The 18640-nt window shown below is 44.8% G+C and overlaps 1 protein-coding gene across 2 annotated transcripts in view; it reads left to right on the top strand.

Moving 5' to 3' along the window:
- Syt14 (Synaptotagmin 14) overlaps positions 1 to 17727 on the top strand; it is a 34648-nt gene extending 16921 nt beyond the window's left edge. For both annotated transcript variants that reach the window (XM_065221363.1, XM_065221362.1), the window contains 5 exons: positions 14897 to 15564; positions 15630 to 16181; positions 16245 to 16385; positions 16455 to 16619; positions 16681 to 17727. In XM_065221363.1, the coding sequence (XP_065077435.1) occupies positions 14897 to 15564; positions 15630 to 16181; positions 16245 to 16385; positions 16455 to 16619; positions 16681 to 16887 (1733 nt within the window). In that variant the 3' untranslated portion in view covers positions 16888 to 17727. The remainder of the gene's footprint in view (positions 1 to 14896; positions 15565 to 15629; positions 16182 to 16244; positions 16386 to 16454; positions 16620 to 16680) is intronic.
- The last annotated feature ends 913 nt before the right edge of the window (positions 17728 to 18640 follow it).

Here is an 18640-nt window from a genome sequence, read left to right as displayed (position 1 = left end):
CTTTTGTTATATATTCTACCTGCATAGTGTATTCTGTGATGTTGTTGCTTATAACAAGACCTTATTTTGAAGAATGTTGCAAATAGGGTGGTCTTTAAGCTGCCGAAAAATGAAATTTAACTTTTTTCATTTCTCATTATAACATGATGCAACCTTCTACAAAGTTGCAGATTACGTAATTTTAACGTACTGTCACGGTAAATGTAGAGCTATTTGCTCACTGATTCAGCGTATGTGTGCACTCACGAATTCATGCGCTCCCTTAAAGGAAGCGCATACAAAACTAGAGTACGCAATATTCCGATTTTTTTTTTAATATTCCTGATTTTCTAGAAATTTTTCATAATTCCTCGTAAAGTCTTGGAAGTTTCTGAAACTAATTAATCGAACTGCTGTGAAGTTATCTAATGAGAAACTGCTTTGTAGTTCTCATAATCATCGCAATATCCCTGAAAATTATGGAAATGCCTAAAATTCTCAACACTTCTCTGAAGTTCTCTGCGCTTCCCTGAGGATCTCAGAACTGCAGTTATCGGAAATTCCCTGACTTTCTAGTTACGTTAAGAACGACATTGAAGCAAGCCATGCTATTATTAATTTGTATTCTCTCAAAAAATAAATGTTAGTTAATGTTAGACCACCAACCAAGCAGGTTGTACTTCTCTTTAACCTCCAAGAGGTTATGGGCCCAGCGCTTGGGTTGCCAAGAAACGGATCAACAACGGAAGAAAATTTTCATTGAAGCCAGGTAAAATGGAGAAAATTCACGTCCCGAAGCTGAACGGAACGAATTACAGCAGCTGGAAGTTCAGCACCGAACTGCTGCTGATTCGTGAAGATCTATGGAAATACGTCACCGGGGCAAGACCAGAAGCACGAGCTGCGACGGAACGTGACCCGGGAAATGCGGCCGCTATCGAAGCCTGGAACTCTGGGGACCAGCGTGTACGAGCGACAATCGGTCTTTTGATGGAGACAAACCAGCATGGTCTCATCAAGCAGACGAAAACGGCTCGTGAAGCGTGGGACAAGCTGAAGGACCATTTCGAGAAGCCGACGTTGACATCGAAGGTATCGTATCTGCGAAACTTGATTTCCAACCGGTACTGTGAAGGCGAGGACATGGAGAAGCACGTGAACGAAATGGAGGAAGTTTTCGAACGTCTTTCCGTGTCAGGATTGAAGCTGGACGGAAAGCTGCAGGTTGCGTTGGTGCTCAGTAGTCTACCAAAATCGTTCAACACGCTGACGACCGCGTTGAAGAGTCGGGCGGATGATGAATTGACGCTGGAGCTCGTGAAAACCAAGCTGGTCGACGAAGTGACGAAACATGGTAGCTACAACGCGGATACCATTCTGAAGGCTGGATCTGGTAAGAAGGTAATCGTCTGTCATTATTGCCAGAAGTCGGGTCATAAGCAGCGGGACTGTCGGAAGCTAGCAAGCGATCAAGAAGGAGAAAGTAGAAGCGACCAGAAGCACAGGAAGAATCCATCCAAAGCGAAGGCGGTTCGAGAAGCGAAAAATGACAACTGTGCTTTCACGGCGAAAGGGACTGGTGAAACCGGAAACTGGATCGTTGACTCTGGGGCGACCGCACATGTGCGCCGAGAGGAAATCCTTCCTTGAGCTGGACGAAGCAGTAAAGAAAAACGTCACGTTAGCCGACGGGACGATGACAGCTGCGAAGGGCAAAGGAACGTGCGAAGTGGACTGCTGCGATCTAGAAGGTAACAAACGAACAATTACGCTTTTAGATACCCTGTTTGTACCGAATCTAGATACGAATCTGATCTCGCTGGTCGAAAGGCGGAAAGGTGATTTTCGACACCGAAAACTGCAGAATCATGAAAAGAGCGCAAGTTGCAGCAGTGGCAACTGTGTCCAGTGGTTTGTACGTCATAAAAAACGCCCACAACGCTTTGAAGACCGGGGTGAAATCGCACACGCAAAACTGCCAACACGTGTGGCACAGGAAGATGGGTCACCGAGATAACGATGCTGTCCAGGAGCTGGTGAAAAAGGAGCTAGTAACCGGAATGAAAATCGAAGACTGTGGTATACGGTCTGTTAGCGAGTGCTGCCAAAAAGGAAAATTGGCGAGACTTCCGTTTCCGAAGAAGTCTAAGAAACGATCGAAAGAGCCTTTGAACCTCATCCACTTGGACGTGTGTGGTCCGATGAAGAATGTCACACCAGGAGGATGTCGGTACTATCTCACCGTCACCGACGATTATTCTCGCTACACAAATGTGTTTTTCCTGCGGGAGAAATCGGATGCTGAGGAGAAGCTGAGAGATTTTGTGATGGAAGTGGAGACGACGTTTGGCCAACCGCCGAAGATTGTGCGTTCCGACAATGGTGGTGAATTCAAGAACAGGTCACTGGAGAGTTTTTTCAAGAAAGAAGGAATCAGGCAGCAGTTCACTACTCCACACACCCCGCAACAGAACGGGACAGCAGAACGCAAGAACCGCTCTTTGAACGAAATGGCGCGGTGTATGCTGCTGGATGCAAGGCTTCCGACGAGTTACTGGGCGGAGGCTATGAACACATCGAACTATCTTCAAAATCGACTTCCGACCAGGTCATTGAAGACCACACCTTACGAAGCATGGTGGGGAGAAAAACCGGACCTGGGTCACCTTCAAGTTTTTGGTGCAGACGCTTATGTGTGGATCCCGAAGCAAAACCGGACGAAGTTGGATGCAGCAGCGCAGAAGATGACTTTCGTTGGTTGCTGGTCAGTGGACTTTTGGCACAGCACTGTAATCGTATCGGTCAGCTCGTATCTCTACAGCGAGGTGGATTTGCTGTAGATGGTTTCATCGTCTACGCCGACCGCCCTCAGAATGCAATCCACCTTCTGCAGTGTATCATCGACGATAGACAGATTTGACATTTGACAGATTTGACATGAATTTGACAGATTTGACTATATGTTTAAGTATTACTTCTACATGAAGTCAACGATTTACATAGTTGAAGATGCTAATTTCAAATAACAGACTGTAGTGGTAATTTTTATACGATAGATGGAGTAGATGAAAGCATAGAGTTGATAGTTCCGTTAGAGTACGGCAGTGTGAAGATTGTATACAGATATTAGAATAGCGAGCTAGGACAACTTTTAAGGAAGGTAAAAATCGGTTTTTTCATCTCTCTTTACCAAACTCCCCCTTTGGAGAGGGATGGTGAGGGGTGTCCCCCCGCCACCACTGGCAAAAAGAGATGAAAACCGACCCGCTCAAGTACCAACGGTGTGTTTGAAATAGTTCTACCGATTTTTTACCGCACTTCAGTTGTTATTTGAAGGAAGACATCCAGTCGTAGTTTTGACAGATTTGACCAACGGTTTTCGATGCGGGGACACTTCCGGTTGATCTCCAGCTGTTATTCTTTGTTGTGTACTGATGAAAGGCTGAGACCGCTCACGGTCCATCTCGCCAGCATTCCTCCTCGGTTGTCGCTAGACCGATGTTATCCTTGCGATTGCAAACCAAAACTTGGATTGCCAAATATACCTTAATATTCGTATTTTACCAAAAATCGCAGTTTGTTCTATGACCGGCACAACCGGTACACCTGCGGTACACTAATAAAAATGTTGACCTAAGATTGGTGTGCGGAGTGACCTACCCTGACCTGTCCTTAAACTGCCAAAAATAAAATTTAACTTTTTTCATTTCTCATTATAACATGATGCAACCTTCTACAAAGTTGAGAATTTCGTCATACATTCTCAAGTCGATTATCCGCCAGCCCATAAGGTGGCTCGCCCTCTGGTGGTGAGTGTTTGGGTATTTACAATCTAACTCCCACTGACTGGTAGTGGCATTATGGGTAGAATGCTCCTGCAACCATCTTTTATATAAATAATTGCAAGAAGCTTAAATCCGGGAGTTAGAAGCAGTTATCGCAACTCCAAAAACCCACTATAGAACGCAAGCATTACGAAGCTATTTTCGTATACGATAAGCCCCGCTGCAATACATTTCAATGTGGGAATCATTAATAATGTACTGGAACTTTCAATCAAGCGGTATTGTTTAATTGACGCGTATTTAATGAGTTGAAAATGTTTGTAGTATTACTAGTACTAGTGCTAGTACTCCGAAATTAGGTATGAACATATAATAAAGAACAAAATGGAAACTATAGAGAATCACGATTTGTATCGTACGGATGGTAATTTGTTACTGACTAAATTGCTTACTTTTTTTTCGTTTAAATTGATCTTTATTTCTTTGGTTTGTAGTGGGATTACATGTTTGTTATTACAAGTGATACAGAGGTATCTTTTCATCTTTAGTTGTTTGATTAATATAAAATTATTAATTAAATTTCCTATATCTATCAGAACTGCTTAGGGACTTACCACCTTAGTGGAATTGATTTGTTTTGAATTTGAAAACATACTACTAAAAAACTACTATTTACAGCCTACAACTATTCTGTAACTATTATTTACACTTAACCTACTGTATACAAATTGCTTATTAAAGTATGTTCTTAAATGATGCATTTCTGCACAAATCTAGGCTTGATGTCGGTAATTTTAAAATATATTCTTGGGATATCCGCTTCCTGGTGAAGCTCTGTTATCCTTGTGTCGAAGAGGCGATCGAGGATCATCCTCAGCACTCTGTTTTGTGCCACCTGGACTTTGTTCCTGTGAGTCTGTGCATGATTTGTTGACTAAATTGCTTATGCTACATGTCCAGCTGCTGGTTGCTATGCATTTGTTATTTACTTATGCTTAGCAACCTGTTCCTTATACGTATGTACAGTGTTGAAATCAACTGCTTGCTTAGATCTCAACCGCCTCAGTTATTTCTTCCAAACCTATCTTATTCCTCACAGCGGTAAATATCGGTGCGGGTAGGGAGTTCGTTAGGAAATCAGCCTGTTGCTTCTGGGTGGGAATGTAAATTAATTTTACCTTGCCACTAGCAACTGCATCACGGACGAAGTGGAACTTTACATTCATGTGTTTTACTCGCGTGGTTTCCTCTCGTTGAGCCATCGCAATCGCTCCTTGGTTGTCTTTATAAAGCGGTACCGATAGCGGCGTTGTCACTTGAAGATCAGTCATCAATTCATCAGGCTTCTGTAGAAGACATTGCAACTGTAGTCTGCTTCTTCGTGGACTAGGCGACAATGTTTCCATGAATCTTCAGCAAAAAATCCGGAAACACATTTGCGGTCGGTTTCGTCACTGGCAAAATCGGCGTCCACGTGGGCTTCTTTCTGTAGATTAATCCCATCTCTATCGTATCTTGCAGGTTTCGTAAGACTCGTTTAGCATGCTTCCAATGCTCTTCACCAGCAGCATCCTGGAATCTTGCCAAGTATCTAATGACAAAGCACAAGTCCCTCTCAGCAGTATAGAAGCATGGCAGAGAAATCCTAATGTAGATTCCTCTCAAATAAGCTACCGCAGCAGAGCGATTGAAGGACCAGACAATGGCCCATCCGAACAACTAGAAAATAATATGTTCAAATTTGCGACCTGGAACATCAGAGGATGTTCAACGAGTGAAAAACGGAACCAAGTGGATGAAATACTCAAACAACAGAAGGTCAAACTGGCAGCAATCCAAGAATCGAGATTGCCTAGCTGCTCTATGACAACAGAAAATTATATATGGTATAATGTCAACAACGACGATACCACGCGCCAGCGAGAAGGAGGAGGAACAGTCATAGCGATCGATAAAACAATCCATCGGGAGAATATGTTCCGAAAGATCAGCAGCAATTCCGCATACCTATGCGAAGTGATGGGACAACACGTACTTTTTATTTCAACCTATATAAGACCGGTGACAAATGAAGAGAATGGAGAATTCGCTGCATTAATTCGTTACATACTTAACCTACCCAAGGAATTGCAAAACAAAATAGTAATGTTTTCAACTATTCATACCTAACCTAAATAGAATCTTGTAACATGACATGCCCTTTTAAATATCACATTTCTAAGCGATTATCGGAGACTTCAATGCTCATCTAGGTATACAGAGCATAACGGACGACGATCGAAATTACATTGGTTCGAACCTACTACACCAAGAATGTAACACAAACGGTTTGGAATTGAAGAATCTTCTGCACAGTTTGCAAGCTGCTGAGTGATCACATGGTGATCATAGCAACAATCCGAATTTAAGATCAACTCCCGTCAGTTGAACATCTACTCGCGCTGAAGCGAAGCGTCCAAAGTTCGATGTGGATGCACTCAATACCGATGAGAAAACTAGAGAAAAGTATCAACGAGCTCTGACTGTCAACATAGATAGACCTAGCGAATCGGATGAGCACCAATGAAAAATGGAAAGCATTATCGAACGCCATCACAAAGGCCGCCATGTCAACGTTACAAAAACCGTCGTCACCAATGACCCCAAGAAGAGCCAAAGCATCGAAAAACTACGTCGAGGTCCATCAAAAACTCCTGATGGATAGATCCAACACCACTTTAAGGAGAGAGTGCGAAAAAGCACGAAAGGAAAAGTGGGAGGCATTCGAGCAACATTTCGACGAAAAAGTTCAACAATTTTTGATTGAAACAACCAACGATAATATGAGGAATAACTCAGCTCCAGGTCTGGACGGAATTTTGGGTGAACATATTCAGAACTAATGATGTTCCTAAAGAGTGGATGAATACTTTTCAAATCCCGATTCACAAAATCCACAACGCTCAATCGCCCATTACCGATACATCACACTTTGCTCGGTGGCATATAAGTTATACGCGAGAATTTTACTTAGCAGACTGGAACAGCAGCTCCCGCCATTGCCACAATACCAGATGGCATTCCAGCAGAAGCGCAGCGCCTGCGACCAAATCTTCGTTCTACGCAGGATTCTCGACGAAAGATGGCGTAAGGGAAAACCAACCATCTTGGTATCACTGGATCTTCGACAAGCTTTTGACAGGATTGACATCTCAGAACTTTCCACGATTCTGAAATCCATGAAGGATCGGATGCGCTGATAAATCGAATAATAAAAGCCTGCATCAATGAGCTTACTTCCATTCAATGGTTTGGAAACCGTACTCCGTCAATTAGGAAAAATCGAGGAATAAAACGAGGATGCCCAATCAGCCCAGTATTATTCATTATTATGCTGCACCATGTTCTATCCACGTTGAAAGAATTCCTACCGGACCTGAACGTGGACGAGATGGGACGAATTGCGTTCCCGTTTATACTGGCGTACGCGGATGACCTACTGTTTATCTGCGAATCAACTGAAGACATTGAGAAGATTATCGAACTGCTGGAACCTCTCCTAGCATCTATAGGACTTGAAATAAATCAGGCCATGTCAAAGGTACTTTTCAGATTCCCTCAAGATGGTGATAATCGGGCCCCAGATTTGCAGCATCAGTTCGGAAGGTACACATTAACAGTAACATCCAAGATGCGATACCTAGGGACATATATAACCAGGAGCCTTACGAGGAATAAAACCACATCGGAACGCATCAAGAAGGCGCACAAAGCGTTCCACTGTCTAAGCAGCTTTCTTAGGGATCATCCGTTAAGATGGAGCACTACGAAGAAACTATACCACGCGCTGATTACGCCAGTGGTGAGTTATAGCATGGAGGTAGCAACAATACTGAAGCGAAACCGGAACTCCTTAAGGCGCATGGAAAACACCATGCTTACCGCTCTCAAATCGCTAAGTAGTCCAGATCAGGTAGAGAGGAACGCTGATATGAGGGACGCTGACTCAAATGAGAGGCGACATTCGATCGAGAATCGGAATAACGAAGAAAGGAATCCCTCCCAATATTTTGCTGTTCGCGAGCTAGGAGGATACACAATAAATAACAAAATTCACATCGCCCGACTGAATTTCATGGGCCATGTGATAAGAAGTCCGCACTACGGACTAATGCAAAAAGCACTAAACTACAAGATCGCAGGAAAAAAGAAGGTTGGAAGACCATGCTATATCTGGAAAACAAGCGCCAAACAAGACGTTGCTCGTAGTGGGCACTCGTTGGAGTATTGGAAGGACATTGCTAACGATAGAGGAAAATACAAAGATGTTACCAAGCGACTATTTCATGAAATGATCGAATCAGAATACGAAGATGACGATTCCTTTTCGGATACAGACAGCGAAGATGATTTCCATATAAGCGAATTCGAAGGATTTACTGATGAGGAGAACGATATCTTCCAAGGATTCGATGGCGTATGAATAGTGAATGGAGAGATGAAGCATACATGAAATCAGTATAACATACTACATATTAATAACTATTAATTATAATAACTTGAAGTCACAATTTTAAAAAAATATTTCTAAAAGGTAAATCACAGTTTAAAATCAATTTTTAATTTCTTTTTCATTGGCGGCGTTGTGATGTAATCGATGCGCTATGTGACGAAAGCGCAAACAAAACGAGGCCATTGTTCAACGACACGATAATAACTTATGCACTTTTTACACAAAACCTACCCAAACCCTTTCCTTTTTACAATCCCTGAGCAGCTGGTTCACCACAAGTGTACCTTGCAGAACTTTTTTAACCCCCATGGGTAAAGATGCTGCGTTGCTCACTCCTCTCCCCTTCCCTGGTGTATTATGGACGGTGTGAAAATTCACATCGGTGACATGGCCCCTGACCCCCTTGTACATCATAAAATGAAAATGAAAATGAAAATGAAAGTATCTAATGACAAAGCACAAGTCTGGTTGGGATAGAGATACATGAGGCTTCCTTGGAGTTCATGGTAGGGAAACTCACATCTTCTAGATGCTCGCCGCAACTGCAGCTTCAGTTCAGCTGGCGTTTTAGCAGGATTACAGTTCTCCATTCCAAAACGAGCAATAACCCCCTCGATATAACCCTTCTGGTATAGCTTCGTCAATCCACGATCCAAATCCCTGTCTATTTTGATTCCAACGAAATAGTGGATATTCTTCATGTTCGTCATCAGGTTGTGTTTTACATTCAAGGATGGCCGCCTCCGTTTTAGCAGCAATGAGAAGATCGTCTACGTATACAACGATATAGATAGTGTAATCTCCTTGGGCGTGGACATAAAAACAGTAGTCATGCTGTGATCGCGTGAATCCCAAGGTAGCTATAGGTAATCGTTGAAATGACTGTTCCAGCACCTTGGTGACTGCTTCAGACCATAAAGTGACCGTTACAGCAAGCACACCTCGTCAGAGCGTAGCCTTACCCCCTCTGAACATTGCATGTATACCTTCTCGTTGAGCTTTCAATTTAGAAAAGCGGTCTTGACATCTAGCTGGTGAATCTCCATTTCATTCGTCGTTGCGAGTGCCAAAAGGGTTCTGATGGTAGTCAACCGTGCCACCGGTGCGAAGGTATCTTCGTAATCCACGTGTCTTCGTTGTGCGTAGCCCTTAGCTACAAACCTTGCCTTGTAGCGCAATGGATGTCCGTCAGCATTCGTTTTTAGGTTGAATACCCACTTGCACGGTACGGGATGTACCTCTTTGGGACATTTCACCACGATCCAGGTTTCATTCTTCTGCAGTGCCCACAGCTCGTCTTGGATTGCTTGCCTCCACTCACGCTCGTTAGGATGACCGTTGACTTCGGTGTAGCATTCCGGAACCTGTTGGAAATTCACACCAGCAGAAAGAGCTCTGTATGGAATAAAATCAGAAAACCAACCTGGTCTTTTGTACCCCCGACCACTTTACTTCGGAACACTACCACTGGGTTCGTTCCTTTCTAATTGTGGTGGAAGTGCCGATGCGCTTTCCTCGTCAGCTATAGAATAGTCACAAGAATCACGAGCATCATCGTTGTTGTCTTCGTCCTCTTGAAGGTCTGCTTGTTGTTCCACTTTTTCCCCCTCTTACCCGGGGGCTGGTGATACTTCCTCCGAAATAATTAGTCTAAGTTTGGTGACATCTGGCTTCTCCCCATGCCATTGTGCCGCAGGCGTCTGGTTCCCTTTATACGCTTCAGTTGGGCTTCTGTTTGTAACGTACACCGCATTCAAGACCGCTTCACCCCATAGATATTTCGGCGCACTTGATTCCGTCAGCATGGTTCTCATTTTCTCAACTATGGTGCGGTTATAACGCTCCGCCACACCATTCTGTTGTGGGGTGTACCCCACCATTGACTCCACTTGAATGCCTTGCTTCTATTAGTAGGCCAACTGCTCGTTCGAAAAATACTCACGGCCAAGATCACACCTCAAATTCGCTATTTTCGTTCCGAATTTTGCCGTCGCCATTGCATCGTATACCTTGGAATAATCCAACACCTGTTCCTTTCTCGTCATCAGGTAAACGACTCCGAAGTGCGTGTAGTCGTCCACAAACGAAACAAAATAGCGAAAACCATCAGATATCGCCGGAGTTATCTGCCAACAGACGTCCGTATGCGCCCATTCCTGGAACCGTCGTATACTTGGTCTCGTGCCATTGAACGGTTGTCTTATCATCTTGCTTTCAGCGCATGTATTGCAAAATTCAGCATCAGCATGGATACCGTCCAGTCCATCCACCATCATGGAATTCTTAAGTTTCAGCACATTTTTGAAACTGAGGTGTCCATACCGCTTGTGCCAAAGTTGAAGCCCTGAATACTCACCCACTGCTAACGCCGATCCACGGAGTGCGCTTTCCATCCGCAAACAGAACAGATTGCCCTTCAACTTTGCAACGCCAATAGTTTCATTATCTTTCGTAAGGATTGCAAGATCCGGCATGGATTCGATGTGCACGCCAGCCTTCAGCAGCCTTGCCAACGATATCAGATTGTATTTCAGCTTTTTGACAAAAAAGCACATGTCCGAATGACAACGTGTACCGGTTCTTTCCGACGCACAGCTTACCCTTCACGGTACCTTCCTCGGTGGCTACCAGTACCTCACCATCATTCGCACTATCGATGTGTAATGGCTCGTCTAACTTACGGATGTCGTGAAAATAATCCTCACTGCTAACCATGTGACAGCTAGCGCCCGAGACGAGAATCCATTCGATTTCATCCTGCGCCTGTACCTCAATTGTTCCGGAAACTAAGGGCACCTACTTGTCCATTTTTATCTTCGCTACTTGAGCCCGATTGGAATTTTCGGGTCGTCCTTTCACCTTGGGACAAGCAAACTTCTTATGCCCAGGCTCTCCACAGTAGTAGCATTTTCCGGGGAATTTCGCTGGTTTTTCACGTTGATTCATGTTCCTGGTCGCCAACACAACTCCGTCTATACCGTTCATAGCACTCGAACCGGATTGTCTTTCAGAACGCTTTTGTTCCTCCGCTAGACGGCGTGCTTTGACGGTTTCAAGCTTGAGTTGTTGATCGTCAAAATTTTCCATCGCCGTGGTAACCACGTCGTAACTAGGTGGAAACGAAATAAACAGTTGACTCACCATGTCGAGCTCCATGAGCGTGGCACCCGCATCCTTCAGCTGTCTTGCCAGCTCATCGAATCGACGAAAATGTTCCGCCAGGGACGTTCCTTCCTCCATTCGTAGCATGGCCATTGATCACCGGATGTACGTCTGGGCAGCAAAACCTTTTTTCGCGAAGCTATTTGCCAGTGACGTCCTGCTGTCTCCTTGTCGCGGATGTATTCCAAATGACTGTCTGCAACGTATGACACCAGGAGTGACTTGGCCTTCTCGTTCTTCTCGCGGAATTCCTGCGTACGCATCCTGCGTAATCGTCTCCTTCACTCATTGCGCTGAAAGCTGCATCTCCATACGAAACCGCCACGTGTCGTAGCCTTCACCAGCAAACTGAACGATTCCTGCTTTCTTTGCACTGGTCATCCTGGATCAGGAACTGGAACGGCTTCGAGAACTTCTACTTTACTCTTAGGTAGGATGTGACTGGGCCCATAACGTATAAAGAAACAGGATTTGTATCGTACGGGTGGTAATTTATAACTGACTAAATTTATTTATTTATTTTCATCAACCAATGTTGCTTATGCTATGCTGCATGTCCAGTTTTATAGCTGCTGGTTGCTTGTTGGTTAATTACTTATGCTTAGCGACCAGTTCCTTATACTTATGCACAGTGTTGAAATCAACTACTTGCTTAGATCTCAACTGAAACGAACTCACCAAATCCAACCAAGTAAACCTAACAAGCTGGCTTGATGTGTTAGAGGGGAAGTCACAATTGTCGACGGTTCGCTTCACGGGGTAATCCGGTTTGTGGGTGAGCTTGCACGGAATGTCCTGAATGTAGTCTTGAAATACCTCTTGGCCATCTGATACAATCCACATATTTAAAAAATCCGGAGCAATGCAAAATCCAAAAATTAGACGGGAGGAAATTTTTTCGCTTCCATCTACAAGCACAGCATTCTTCCGTCTCCCACCAGTTTTTCAACTCATGGTTGTCTAAAAATCCCTTACACACAATATTATTGAATAAGTTGTTGAAGGAGTTTTTCAATTTTCTTACTAAATTTTCACTAAACACTCAGTAAAATTCGCGAAAAATAAAGCAGTAGCATAAACAAAACACGCCAGATCCAATGCACGGCCTACCTCGATCATCGTGGCATCGGTGGTGAGTGCTGTCAAACATCTAATTGATGAGTCGAAAAAAAAACTGGGCATGAAATTTTATAAAAAATGCACCTTCATCGTGGACACGTATAACCCAATGACACTGGAGCCACCATTTTGAAACGCAACTGTAGCAGAGCCTTCTGGGGAATCCCCGGTGGCGTTAAGAGCAGAATGATTCTCAAACTCCTCCCTCGGGCTTCAATTTGACGCGCTGACTATTTATAACTAGTAAGCCGAAATCCCACCCCCCTCCCCGTAGTAGGCGAAACTGGCTACTAAAATGGTGGTGGGGTAGAAAACCTTCAAACAAAGGAAACTTTCTCCCAACCCAACGCAAGTGCTGCTGTGACTGCCAAGGCGGAAGCTCCTTCTGTGAGCCAGGATAAAGCAATAATTATGCTACTAATTTCAATTTCTACTTTCCCCGCATGACATGGTGTGGCGGGGCAGTGGAAACCAATTTATTACGTTCGCGTTATTGCCTGCAGTTTCCGGTTTCACTTGCGGGTTGTTGTTTATTTTTCCCATTAGGTTCCCCGCCTGCCCTGTGCTCCTCATGTCCGTAGGATCTTTTGTCTTTGAAAATGCATTGTATCATCATGGCGGATACCACATTTGCTCCCGCAGGTGAGCAAACACAGCGCAAATAGCAATGGAGCCACATGGTCAACCATATGTAAATAATAATGTGTACTCACACACACAGTTGGCCATGCTTCCATTGTTATTGTTTTAGTTGGCGTGAGTGAGTGTGTGAGTGTGAAAAAATGTGTCAACATATTTACAGAACGTGCCGAACCACACTTCTTCGCATGCACCGGTGGCCCGCGCTGTAGGTAACTGCGGTGCAGCACGAATACCGCGGGGACCAACCGCTGTCACCGGGGATAAGTTACACAAACGTGACGTGAATGCGGTGCGCGTTTTCATTGTTTATCCTTCTTCCGTGGCAATCGTTGAAAAGGTGTGATGCTCATTTTGTAATGCAATGTGCAAGAAATGTCTAACAATTTTGCTAGGTGAATCGATTGGAGTGTTTTTGTTGTTGTTGGTTCTCTTTTGTTTATCCTGTAACAACATATCCAACGCGGCCACACACAAACAACATCCCAGGTGGGCACGCAATATGGCGCCGATAGTTGTCGTTGTCGTCGTCGCCAATGGAGCAAAAGTGGCGTACCTATGTTGGCATTGTGTTTGTCTAGGGTGTCACTTTTGCTGGTTCGCTTCGGTGGAATACATTCAGGAGTTGAAGCTATTCGTTTTACTGTCCCCTTCATCTTATCGCCGAATCGCCATCACACTTCTGCTGGATCTGTTTGTGCATTGTGAATAATTTATCGACGTTTGACAAGCCTTTTTGAGTGATTCATAAAAGCTTCATGCATCAAATGAAACGACACAAACGATTGATCCCAGCGGCTTTGTGACGCAAGGCGTCACTATTGAGCTGTCAGTAAAGAGTTTACTAACACAATCCTGAAACAGTTTCATCCAAGTATGCTTTAAAACAAAGCAACTTGATCGTTCCAGCTTGACGCTTGACAGACGCAATTGTTTACACTAATTGAAGCATATGTTTACTATGGTTTGAAATTTCACCTGTTAACGTGAACCGCCTTCATTAGGAACAAACCTTTAGAGGAAAATTAAGGAAATAATGAAACAATAAACTGCTGCCTTCACATTGATCCATGGTTTCAGATGTCTCGTTAGTTCACCCCGAGGTAAACCCTCTTTAATCGTACACATGAGAATAAAAAAAAGAAGACGATGGGAACTTGAGGGGCAATTTACATTGGTGCGTGTTTCAAAAATTCAAACCCAATTTTGTAGATCGCTATGAAAAGTCGTCACAGTATTCGTCCCGATGACATTTCGGGGCAATCTTGAATGATGCGTTAAAAGAACTGGATATTAATTTTTGAACCACGCACCCAAGTAAATTGCCCCTTAAAGAAACACCGAAAACATATTGTGAAGGCAACTCAAGCGATGCGTCGACACGGCTTACTGTGATAGGGAGCTCGCATTCAAGGATAAAGGAGACAACCAGCAGACAGTAGGCGCTACCTACTAGGATAGACAGTAAATTATCATTCCCCACTCTGTATGAAACGAGATAGCGGTTTCCTGTTTCACGGTATTGCTCTTATGGTAGACTACTGGTGAGCTTGTCTACATTGCTACAATGTAGTGCCCATTTCATTGGTATGCTCGCAATTTATTTTAAATGAGGGTTGCTTCGAATATCTCTCTAGTTACACTATCGGTGGAGACGACTGGTGGCATTTGGTATTCGCAACTTATTAAATTTTTCTATCTTATTTCATCCTAAACGTAGGGAGCCGCTTCGCGTACGACGGTAACTCCAGTTCCGATTCGGAGGAGGAAATTCTTCGCCGGCTGAAGCTACAGCAGTCGTGCAGCCTGCATAGCAGTGGTCAGCTGTCGCGGTACGGTGCCGGTGCGCTGAGCCCGCTAGATCCGGATCTAGCGTCCAGTTTGGGTGGCTTACAGCACATTACCATCGGGTCACCGTTGGACGAGGGACAGCTGAGCAGGAAGGAGAGTCGGAAACATCACCACGGTAGCAGCAGTCATGGTCACGGGCACCATGGCCACCATCATGGGAGCAGTAGTGGACATCATCACCATCACAATACCCGACACAGCTCATCGAGGGACCCCTTGGCACTGGCCGAGCGGGGTAAGATCGGTATGCCGCATTCGAGTAGCGAATGTAGCTCGAATAGTTCGGTGGAAGCTTCCGTGGAAAGCAATACGGGTTTGGTTGGGGGTGAAAAAAAGGATCGACGGTTGATCCTGCAGTCTGCTAGTGGAGGAGGTAAAGAAGGTACTCCAGCGAAAGACGTGTCATCTGGGGACGGTAAGAAGGACCAAGGGAACAGCGTTACGGGAGGATCGAGCTCGAGCGCTAAGTATGGCAGGTTGCCTGTTCAACAGCAGGATAGTCTGGAAGATGTTCCGGATATTAACAGCAATCAAGACGTGAGTAATACGCTTCCTCTAATCAGAATTCTCCATCGTTCAAGGTTCTTTTCTTTCGTACACAGTGCATCGTAGTCCTATCGCAGGAACCCCTGTTCGATACGAGCGATTTGAAATCTCTCAAGTCGGACACCGGAACGATCGGTCCCGGTCCGGAAAGTCCCACTTCAACCAGCTGTCCGAACGGAACGCTGGAGGTATCGCTACTGTACGACGCACCGATGCGCAAGATGACAGTCCACGTGCTGCAGGCACGAGGAATTCCATCCCGAAACAGTGCGAGCAGTTCGGCCAATAACCCCGCAGATCCACCCAATCCCAAGACCAGCCAATCGACCACCCACACCCAGGTAAGATTATTGATGTTGCCGAGCAAGAAGCAGAAGCACAAGACCAAGATCCGGTCCGGGGAGAATCCGCAGTTTATGGAGAGCTTCCTGCTACATCGAGTCAATCCAGAGGAAGTCAACTCGATGGGTCTGCGCATTCGGGTCTACGGTTGCGAGCGAATGCGAAGAGAGCGACTGATAGGAGAATCGATAGTGAGCTTTGCGAACATCGATCTGGAGCTGGAGACGAACTTGTGGTTGCCGCTGGAACCTAGGGCGAACTCGGCGGTGGGTAATTGGAGGTATTGGATGAAGTTCCGGAGCTAAAGTGGTTCTTCTTTTTTTTTTCAGAATACTGGTTCAACGAGTGATCTGTTGAGTTTGGCTAGATCGGATAGTACGGGTTCGACAACGTCCATGCAACACGGAGGTGTCCCGGAGTTACTGCTGGGTCTAGGTTACAATGGCACTACGGGACGGTTGACGGTTGAGGTGAGTTGTGGAGACGCCATTTTTTTGAGCCGAGGAGAATTAATCCAGGAATTTATTTTTTTTCTTCAGATTGTGAAGGGTAGTCAATTCCGTAATCTGGCATTGAACAAGGTCCCGGATACGTACGTCAAGTTGTGCCTCGTTAGTAGCATGGGTCAGGAGATGGCTCGTGCAAAGACCTCAACGAGACGTGGTCAACCGAACCCACTGTTCAAGGAGACATTTATCTTTCAGGTATACTCGGCTTCGTTGGTTGATAAACGTGTCGATGGTTTTCTGACCTTCTCTCCCACAGGTGGCCTTATTCCAGTTGAACGACGTCACACTGATGGTGTCGGTTTATGCGAAGCGAAACATGAAGCGCAACGAAATGGTCGGCTGGTTTAGTCTGGGGCTGAACTCCAGCGGTCCGGAGGAGAATGCTCACTGGGGTGACATGCGTGAGGCGATGAATCCCCGGTCGGAGCTGGTGACGCGATGGCACGTGCTGGTGGATTCCTGATTTAACTAGCTAGGGCTCTCCCCTCGGCAGAGCACGGTCATCAGTGAAGATATCGCCGAAGTAACGGTCACCAGCGGCAGTGGTCGGCACAAGTCGTCGTCGTCGTCATCCCATCACCATCGGAGTCGTCGAAGCTCCGGAAGTGTTGGGGGATCGGTACTAGCTAGTCCAGTGGTGCCACCGGTGGCACTGCCACCACAGCAGCAGCCGTCGACCACATTGCCAATGCCGTGGGATCGGGACTCGGTTGCCGTCGATATCTCGATGATGCCTGGGAGTGACCTAGAGTTTGTTTGAACCAAACATCCAACAATGCGTGAAAGTGAAAGTGAGCGAGCGTGAGACGAGTACGGTATTTTGAAACTTTGCGTGTGTAGCTGTGACATTCATTGGTCTGTCTGTGTGTCGTCGTCGTGTAGTCGTGTGAGGTTCAGTTTTTCGCTTGCAAATTCTCGAGCAAACCAACCAGTGAAACACGTTTTAGTTTTTGTCCTGAGGAAATTTTGATGTTTTAATCGTGTCGTATTTTAGGCGTAAGGTTTAAGGACTCTACAGTGTGTTGGATGTCGCTGTCGATATATTTGATGGACAGAATACCAAATTTTTCTGGGGTAATTTGTGTGCTAAAAGGGGGACGCAGAGGGGGCGAAAAGGTATAGTACCTAAAGCTTTAATAGTAGTTACCGCAGAAGGGAGCGGGAGGTAGGGAACTGGAGAAGGATTTTTGTTTTTGTCAGAAGCGTCAGGAGGTACTCTTTTTATACTAAATGCTTTCTGCCATCGATTCTAGGTGCTATTTAGAAGATTTTATAAGTAGAATCAGAACCTAACTTTTTAGTAGTTTAGAAGGATTTTAGAAAATGAGTTTATTTCATCAGATTTCTTGAGTTACTTTGCGTCGAGGTTATGTTGACAGTTGACTGTTGGTGATGCACTTACCGTGCGGTTGAAAATCTAAACAATATGCTAAATGAGGTACATATACCGTTGATTAGCTGAATAGAAGAGACATTAGAGTAGCTAGCTCGGTCAGTTGGAGACGAAAGCGGAGATTGTTTTCGAATCAGATGTTGAGCAAAAGGGGACTTGATGGCTCTTACAGGTAACAATTTTGGTTTTATGAGGGTTCTGTAGACCATGATTCAGACTTGTAGCATGCTTTAAAACCTAAAACTTGCAATGTTACTTGGGTTTAGTATTCTTAGTAATGCGCCCGTGTATTGAATATGAATGGTGGGTTCAAGTCCCTTCGGTTTCCAGACATTTTGCTCGCATGATTTTTTTTATTTTACAAAGGGGCGTGATTGATTTTGTAAACAATGGCTTTGGCCGTTGATTTCTCGCAAATAAAAGATCACCCCTTCAAATTATCAATGCTAGCCGGTAGAGGCAATATTCTTCTGCCTAATGGTGTCGTTAATTTTTATATGGGAGCTTTCGTTCACGATAAAGCGTTGGCTAAAGCCTTTGTTTACAACAGCAATTGCGTCCTTTTGCAATGTTGACACTGAATGCTTTTATTTATTAAGGCCTGAATTTGGAAGCTTTGCGGTTTGGGGCAAGACAGCTTTCGATTATGAGTAAAAACGGAGTGAATTTTGAATGAAGGTGGGCGCACAATGCATACGTTTTCGGGTTTTTTTTTACAGATAATGCATGCGTTAACCGTCAAAAAACCTGAAAACGTATCCATTGTGCGCCAGCCTTAACTCTTAGTAAGCCGTATTGCTTCATGGAATTCGGAGAGGGAAAA

Source organism: Ochlerotatus camptorhynchus, unplaced genomic scaffold, assembly GCF_037179485.1.
Source record: "Ochlerotatus camptorhynchus isolate MF236.1 unplaced genomic scaffold, CSIRO-AGI_Acam_v1.1 ptg000141l, whole genome shotgun sequence".
Classification (NCBI taxonomy): Eukaryota; Metazoa; Arthropoda; class Insecta; order Diptera; family Culicidae; genus Ochlerotatus; species Ochlerotatus camptorhynchus.
This window is presented reverse-complemented; position numbering and strand designations above follow the sequence as displayed.